At 36.8% G+C, this 7,557-nt stretch overlaps 2 protein-coding genes across 4 annotated transcripts; both read left to right on the top strand.

Annotated features, from left to right (window-relative positions):
• The first annotated feature begins 722 nt into the window (after window positions 1–722).
• LOC149192120 (uncharacterized) lies at window positions 723–4,327 on the top strand. Of its 3 annotated transcripts, XR_016254307.1 has the most exons (8): window positions 723–1,174; window positions 1,380–1,581; window positions 1,828–2,013; window positions 2,370–2,488; window positions 2,694–2,895; window positions 3,142–3,327; window positions 3,685–3,803; window positions 4,009–4,327. XR_016254307.1 is itself a non-coding variant. In XM_089404485.1 (5 exons), the coding sequence occupies exons 2-5, from the start codon at window positions 1,513–1,515 to the stop codon at window positions 2,782–2,784; spliced, it is 465 nt and encodes a 154-aa protein (XP_089260611.1). In that variant the 5' UTR covers window positions 724–1,174; window positions 1,380–1,512; the 3' UTR covers window positions 2,785–3,021. The 3 variants fall into 3 exon arrangements, 2 of the variants coding, with proteins under 2 accessions (XP_089260611.1, XP_089260612.1); XM_089404485.1 differs by lacking the exons at window positions 3,142–3,327; window positions 3,685–3,803; window positions 4,009–4,327 and having other exon boundaries at window positions 724–1,174; window positions 2,694–3,021; XM_089404486.1 differs by lacking the exons at window positions 3,142–3,327; window positions 3,685–3,803; window positions 4,009–4,327 and having other exon boundaries at window positions 727–1,174; window positions 1,380–1,555; window positions 2,694–3,021.
• Window positions 4,328–4,707: 380 nt separating this feature from the next.
• On the top strand, window positions 4,708–7,026 carry LOC149192119 (uncharacterized). Its single transcript, XM_089404487.1, has 5 exons — window positions 4,708–5,117; window positions 5,323–5,524; window positions 5,771–5,956; window positions 6,313–6,431; window positions 6,637–7,026. The coding sequence occupies exons 2-5, from the start codon at window positions 5,456–5,458 to the stop codon at window positions 6,683–6,685; spliced, it is 423 nt and encodes a 140-aa protein (XP_089260613.1). The 5' UTR covers window positions 4,708–5,117; window positions 5,323–5,455; the 3' UTR covers window positions 6,686–7,026.
• Window positions 7,027–7,557: the final 531 nt, after the last annotated feature.

Below are 7,557 nucleotides of genomic sequence, written 5' to 3'. Positions count from 1 at the left end.
GAGGAACTAGCTGACAAAAGTTCAACCATTCACATTGATGAGGACTTAGAAAAAAGATTACAAAATGAAATAGATTAGTTGAAGAATCAACTAGTGGGAACATAGTCTTTGGTTGAAGCTAGGAAAATTTTGTGGGGAGAAATAGTGACAAGTGATTAAAGATGTGGGGGTCCATCAAAATAGTTAGAGATGAATAAGAATTGGTCTACATACTAAATAGGCAATTGACAAGATTCACAGAGAATTAAGAGACAAATCCCATATTGTTGCTAGGATAACAAAATTTCTCAACACCAAAAAGCAATAACAAATGATAACTCTAGGTGTGGATGAAAAAAAATATGTAATTATGGAGGTTAATAATTATCTTACTAAAAGATACTTCGTATATTACGCACAATTTAAATTCACGCTTTTTAAAATGGAAGTTGATATATTTAATTTCGAGTTCAACGTTTTTAAGGAAATGGGTTTACACTCTTGTTCGGATCAGAATGGTAGCATAATGTCCTTGGATGCATATAAAAAAGCTTTCTGAGTGGAACACTTCGTACATCAGGCACAAGATAAGTGCGGGCTATTTAAAAAGGAAGTTGATATATTTACGCCGTAAGGCGTTTCCCTCTGGGAAGAACTCCCTTATATGCCACCGTGTCCTATTTTCGACCATTGATCTGATGTGTTAGACGATTAAAAGAGATTGTGTCGTTGGATCAGATCATTATGGTTGGAATTTTAATCAGCGCTGGTTTAACTCCCTGTTTATCTCATGCTGGAGAGATTACCCGCTCAAAACCCTTCGCATACAGTAGTGATGGCTTCGCTGGAGTTTCCTGGCTGCCTGCTCAGTCTGAAAATCCCAATTCAGTGCGGATAGACCGCTTCAATTTTCTGTCCGAGTGCAAAGATCTGCGGGCCCTGATCACACTTCAATTCCAAGATCACAGCACAGTCTTTCACTGGTCACACCAGTGGCTTTTTGCAGCTTTTCTGTCTTCTTTTCTTCTGTGGTTTCATGATAGAAAAACTTGAGATATTTTTTGCCACTGTCCCAGGTGAATCCAGAGATGGAAGCTCGAATTGGAGATGCCAAGGAGGTCATATGCAAAGCAGCCAAAAAGTATAATCCTGACCTGTTGGTTGTAGGTAGTCATGGATCTGGGGTTCTTAAGAGGTATTGTTGAAGGAATTCCCCCCTGTTTGCAACTCTAAGAAGTGCATATGCAAAACAAAACAAGCAATGCTATAGCTATGCTTGGTTTGGAATGATTCATGTCATTATTGATCCAGAATACTGTCAATTCTCTTTTCAGGTTTCTATTGGGTTTTTATTTTTTAATACAACACTTGTTTTAAGCAAAGGATATTGGATTCTGTAGGGTCTTCCTTGGCAGTTTAAGTGACTATTGTGTCACCCATCTACAGTGCCCTGTTGTTGTCGTAAGGCCCCAGAAGAACAAGGGTCGTTGATTTTCAGTAGCCGCATGCCATGTCTGTGCTCTGAATCATCTTATGCTGGTTGGCCTTAATGCAAATACTACATCTACATCTAAAGGCAATGCTACATGGAAACACAGACTAGTAAATCTCAATAGTCACTCGTATGTTGGAAATTTCCATTAGTTTTTTTAAACAGTCAAAATATGCTCTGGTTTATGTACAGTTCTGTCATGTGACTAGAATATAAAATGGCTGTTTTAGATTTTATAATTCGAAGGTAGCCGAGTGTTAATGTTTAGGATTTATTGTTAAAAATGGGGGTTTAGGGTTTAGCGTTTAACATTTATGTTCAGAAGTTAATGGTTATTTCATTTTGGTGATTTTTAGTATGTGCTGGAGAAAGAGGCAAAGGAGGAGGAGGAAGCTTTGATGAAGTCTAGACTAGCAATTTATCCTGGAAATGGATTGCAATTTAAAGATTCAGAGACCAGGTTGTTGGCACTTAAATTGGCATGCTCCTGCTGCTTCAATTCCAGACACATTTTTTTCAGGCTTCTTCACATTAAACTTATGGTTAGTTTCATAATTTATTGATGCAGTTATCTTCAAGTAGGTTCTATCTATTAAGGTCTTTTAGTATTGCAAATTTTAAGACAAAGGTCTTTCAATAGATCAGCTCCATGTTATTAGGATTGCAAAATTGAATTGAAAGGCCCATTGCCATCACTCGATCGGTCATGATATTCATCCTATCATGTAAATTTTGAGATAGTAGTACACACTTGTTATGAAAATATCACACTTCAATTCCAAGATCACAGCACAGTCTTTCACTGGTCACACCAGTGGCTTTTTGCAGCTTTTCTGTCTTCTTTTCTTCTGTGGTTTCATGATAGAAAAACTTGAGATATTTTTTGCCACTGTCCCAGGTGAATCCAGAGATGGAAGCTCGAATTGGAGATGCCAAGGAGGTCATATGCAAAGCAGCCAAAAAGTATAATCCTGACCTGTTGGTTGTAGGTAGTCATGGATCTGGGGTTCTTAAGAGGTATTGTTGAAGGAATTCCCCCCTGTTTGCAACTCTAAGAAGTGCATATTCAAAACAAAACAAGCAATGTTATAGCTATGCTTGGTTTGGAATGATTCATGTCATTATTGATCCAGAATACTGTCAATTCTCTTTTCAGGTTTCTATTGGGTTTTTATTTTTTAATACAACACTTGTTTTAAGCAAAGGATATTGGATTCTGCAGGGTCTTCCTTGGCAGTTTAAGTGACTATTGTGTCACCCATCTACAGTGCCCTGTTGTTGTCGTAAGGCCCCAGAAGAACAAGGGTCGTTGATTTTCAGTAGCCTCATGCCATGTCTGTGCTCTGAATCATCTTATGCTGGTTGGCCTTAATGCAAATACTACATCTACATCTAAAGGCAATGCTACATGGAAACACAGACTAGTAAATCTCAATAGTCACTCGTCTGTTGGAAATTTCCATTAGTTTTTTTAAACAGTCAAAATATGCTCTGGTTTATGTACAGTTCTGTCATGTGACTAGAATATAAAATGGCTGTTTTAGATTTTATAATTCGAAGGTAGCCGAGTGTTAACGTTTAGGATTTATTATTAAAAATGGCGGTTTAGGGTTTAGCATTTAATGTTTATGTTCAGAAGTTAATGGTTATTTCATTTTGGTGATTTTTAGTATGTGCTGGAGAAAGAGGCAAAGGAGGAGGAGGAAGCTTTGATGAAGTCTAGACTAGCAATTTATCCTGGAAATGGATTGCAATTTAAATATTCAAAGACCAGGTTGTTGGCACTTAAATTGGCATGCTCCTGCTGCTTCAATTCCAGACTCATTTTTTTCAGGCTTCTTCACATTAAACTTATGGTTAGTTTCGTAATTTATTGATGCAGTTATCTTCAAGCAAGTTTCCATCTATTAAGGTCTTTTAGTATTGCAAATTTTAAGACAAAGGTCTTTCAATAGATCAGCTCCATGTTATTAGGATTGCAAAATTGAATTGAAAGGCCCATTGCCATCACTCGATCGGTCATGATATTCATCCTATCATGTAAATTCTGAGATAGTAGTACACACTTGTTATGAAAATATCACACTTCAATTCCAAGATCACAGCACAGTCTTTCACTGGTCACCCCAGTGGCTTTTTGCAGCTTTTTTGTCTTCTTTTCTTCTGTGGTTTCATGATAGAAAAACTTGAGATATTTTTTGCCACTGTCCCAGGTGAATCCAGAGATGGAAGCTCGAATTGGAGATGCCAAGGAGGTCATATGCAAAGCAGCCAAAAAGTATAATCCTGACCTGTTGGTTGTAGGTAGTCATGGATCTGAGGTTCTTAAGAGGTATTGTTGAAGGAATTCCCCCCTGTTTGCAACTCTAAGAAGTGCATATGCAAAACAAAACAAGCAATGCTATAGCTATGCTTGGTTTGGAATGATTCATGTCATTATTGATCCAGAATACTGTCAATTCTCTTTTCAGGTTTCTATTGGGTTTTTATTTTTTAATACAACACTTGTTTTAAGCAAAGGATATTGGATTCTGTAGGGTCTTCCTTGGCAGTTTAAGTGACTATTGTGTCACCCATCTACAGTGCCCTGTTGTTGTCGTAAGGCCCCAGAAGAACAAGGGTCGTTGATTTTCAGTAGCCTCATGCCATGTCTGTGCTCTGAATCATCTTATGCTGGTTGGCCTTAATGCAAATACTACATCTACATCTAAAGGCAATGCTACATGGAAACACAGACTAGTAAATCTCAATAGTCACTCGTCTGTTGGAAATTTCCATTAGTTTTTTTAAACAGTCAAAATATGCTCTGGTTTATGTACAATTCTGTCATGTGACTAGAATATAAAATGGCTTTTTTAGATTTTATAATTCGAAGGTAGCCGAGTGTTAACGTTTAGGATTTATTATTAAAAATGGGAGTTTAGTGTTTAGCGTTTAACGTTTATGTTTAGAAGTTAATGGTTATTTCATTTTGGTGATTTTTAGTATGTGCTGGAGAAAGAGGCAAAGGAGGATGAGGAAGCTTTGATGAAGTCTAGACTAGCAATTTATCCTGGAAATGGATTGCAATTTTAAGATTCAGAGACCAGGTTGTTGGCACTTAAATTGGCATGCTCCTGCTGCTTCAATTCCAGACTCATTTTTTTCAGGCTTCTTCACATTAAACTTATGGTTAGTTTCATAATTTGTTGATGCAGTTATCTTCAAGCAAGTTCTATCTATTAAGGTCTTTTAGTATTGCAAATTTTAAGACAAAGGTCTTTCAATAGATCAGCTCCATGTTATTAGGATTGCAAAATTGAATTGAAAGGCCCATTGCCATCACTTGATCGGTCATGATATTCATCCTATCATGTAAATTCTGAGATAATAGTACACACCTGTTATGAAAATATCACACTTCAATTCCAAGATCACAGCACAGTCTTTCACTGGTCACACCAGTGGCTTTTTGCAGCTTTTCTGTCTTCTTTTCTTCTGTGGTTTCATGATAGAAAAACTTGAGATATTTTTTGCCACTGTCCCAGGTGAATCCAGAGATGGAAGCTCGAATTGGAGATGCCAAGGAGGTCATATGCAAAGCAGCCAAAAATTATAATCCTGACCTGTTGGTTGTAGGTAGTCATGGATCTGGGGTTCTTAAGAGGTATTGTTGAAGGAATTCCCCCCTGTTTGCAACTCTAAGAAGTGCATATGCAAAACAAAACAAGCAATGCTATAGCTATGCTTGGTTTGGAATGATTCATGTCATTATTGATCCAGAATACTGTCAATTCTCTTTTCAGGTTTCTATTGGGTTTTTATTTTTTAATACAACACTTGTTTTAAGCAAAGGATATTGGATTCTGCAGGGTCTTCCTTGGCAGTTTAAGTGACTATTGTGTCACCCATCTACAGTGCCCTGTTGTTGTCGTAAGGCCCCATAAGAACAAGGGTCGTTGATTTTCAGTAGCCTCATGCCATGTCTGTGCTCTGAATCATCTTATGCTGGTTGGCCTTAATGCAAATACTACATCTACATCTAAAGGCAATGCTACATGGAAACACAGACTAGTAAATCTCAATAGTCACTCGTCTGTTGGAAATTTCCATTAGTTTTTTTAAACGGTCAAAATATACTCTGGTTTATGTACAGTTCTGTCATGTGACTAGAATATAAAATGGCTGTTTTAGATTTTATAATTCAAAGGTAGCCGAGTGTTAACGTTTAGGATTTATTATTAAAAATGGGGGTTTAGGGTTTAGCGTTTAACATTTATGTTCAGAAGTTAATGGTTATTTCATTTTGGTGATTTTTAGTATGTGCTGGAGAAAGAGGCAAAGGAGGAGGAGGAAGCTTTGATGAAGTCTAGACTAGCAATTTATCCTGGAAATGGATTGCAATTTAAAGATTCAGAGACCAGGTTGTTGGCACTTAAATTGGCATGCTCCTGCTGCTTCAATTCCAGACTCATTTTTTTCAGGCTTCTTCACATTAAACTTATGGTTAGTTTCATAATTTATTGATGCAGTTATCTTCAAGCAGGTTCTATCTATTAAGGTCTTTTAGTATTGCAAATTTTAAGACAAAGGTCTTTCAATAGATCAGCTCCATGTTATTAGGATTGCAAAATTGAATTGAAAGGCCCATTGCCATCACTCGATCGGTCATGATATTCATCCTATCATGTAAATTCTGAGATAGTAGTACACACTTGTTATGAAAATATCACACTTCAATTCCAAGATCACAGCACAGTCTTTCACTGGTCACACCAGTGGCTTTTTGCAGCTTTTCTGTCTTCTTTTCTTCTGTGGTTTCATGATAGAAAAACTTGAGATATTTTTTGCCACTGTCCCAGGTGAATCCAGAGATGGAAGCTCGAATTGGAGATGCCAAGGAGGTCATATGCAAAGCAGCCAAAAAGTATAATCTTGACCTGTTGGTTGTAGGTAGTCATGGATCTGGGGTTCTTAAGAGGTATTGTTGAAGGAATTCCCCCCTGTTTGCAACTCTAAGAAGTGCATATGCAAAACAAAACAAGCAATGCTATAGCTATGCTTGGTTTGGAATGATTCATGTCATTATTGATCCAGAATACTGTCAATTCTCTTTTCAGGTTTCTATTGGGTTTTTATTTTTTAATACAACACTTGTTTTAAGCAAAGGATATTGGATTCTGCAGGGTCTTCCTTGGTAGTTTAAGTGACTATTGTGTCACCCATCTACAGTGACCTGTTGTTGTCGTAAGGCCCCAGAAGAACAAGGGTCGTTGATTTTCAGTAGCCTCATGCCATGTCTGTGCTCTGAATCATCTTATGCTGGTTGGCCTTAATGCAAATACTACATCTACATCTAAAGGCAATGCTACATGGAAACACAGACTAGTAAATCTCAATAGTCACTCGTCTGTTGGAAATTTCCATTAGTTTTTTTAAACAATCAAAATATGCTCTGGTTTATGTACAGTTCTGTCATGTGACTAGAATATAAAATGGCTGCAACTAGAAGAATGGAATGCCCTTCATGGAATATATATTACCCTTGTATGATTTGATATTTCATTTGAATGATCTTGGTTTGCATCCTACTGTGTTGGTTTATATAAAATTCTCACTGACATTCTATGAACTGGGATTGGGATTATCTAGGTACTGTCAATTCACACAAGTCGGGAGATTAAGCAAGATTTATATGTCATGAAATTTTGAAGAACATTATCTCTATTTTTGGTATGATAAGTTGAGTTTGGATGTGAACAATTATGACAAACAGTTTAGGTATTTCTGATGATGAGTGGAAAGTTCACCAGAAAGGTAATTTCTTTCAATCAAGATACACAATTTCTCCGGGACAAGAAAGAGGGAAAAAAAAAACAAAGACAACATGAATTCTAACTATGCACACTCAAATTATTCAATTAGACAAGAAAGAGGAAAAGAAAAACAAAGACAACATGAATTCTAACTATGCACACTCAAATTATTCAATTATTTCATACACAATTAGCTGAAGTCATAGGGTATCAAATTAATTCCGACACTTCAGATTTTCAGAGAAATGTTGATGTTAATTTTTCTGACAGGCATTCTATGTTAATCTTTGT

The sequence above is a fragment of the Pinus tabuliformis genome, chromosome 2_2 (genome assembly GCF_031772625.1).
Source record: "Pinus tabuliformis cultivar Carrire ecotype Pingquan chromosome 2_2, CPIR1, whole genome shotgun sequence".
Lineage (NCBI taxonomy): Eukaryota > Viridiplantae > Streptophyta > Pinopsida > Pinales > Pinaceae > Pinus > Pinus tabuliformis.
Note: the sequence above shows the minus strand (reverse complement) of the source record. Positions and strands in the feature narration are given on the sequence as shown.

Coding starts and splice junctions, on each gene's coding strand:
- LOC149192120 (XM_089404485.1), top strand. CDS start 1,513: ATGCTGGTTGGCCTTAATGCAAATACTACATCTACATCTAAAGGCAAT. Junction 1,582..1,827: donor CTACATGGAAACACAGACTA/GTAAATCTCAAT, acceptor GGTGATTTTTAG/TATGTGCTGGAGAAAGAGGC. Junction 2,014..2,369: donor TTCTTCACATTAAACTTATG/GTTAGTTTCATA, acceptor CCACTGTCCCAG/GTGAATCCAGAGATGGAAGC.
- LOC149192119 (XM_089404487.1), top strand. CDS start 5,456: ATGCTGGTTGGCCTTAATGCAAATACTACATCTACATCTAAAGGCAAT. Junction 5,525..5,770: donor CTACATGGAAACACAGACTA/GTAAATCTCAAT, acceptor GGTGATTTTTAG/TATGTGCTGGAGAAAGAGGC. Junction 6,432..6,636: donor GGATCTGGGGTTCTTAAGAG/GTATTGTTGAAG, acceptor TGGATTCTGCAG/GGTCTTCCTTGGTAGTTTAA.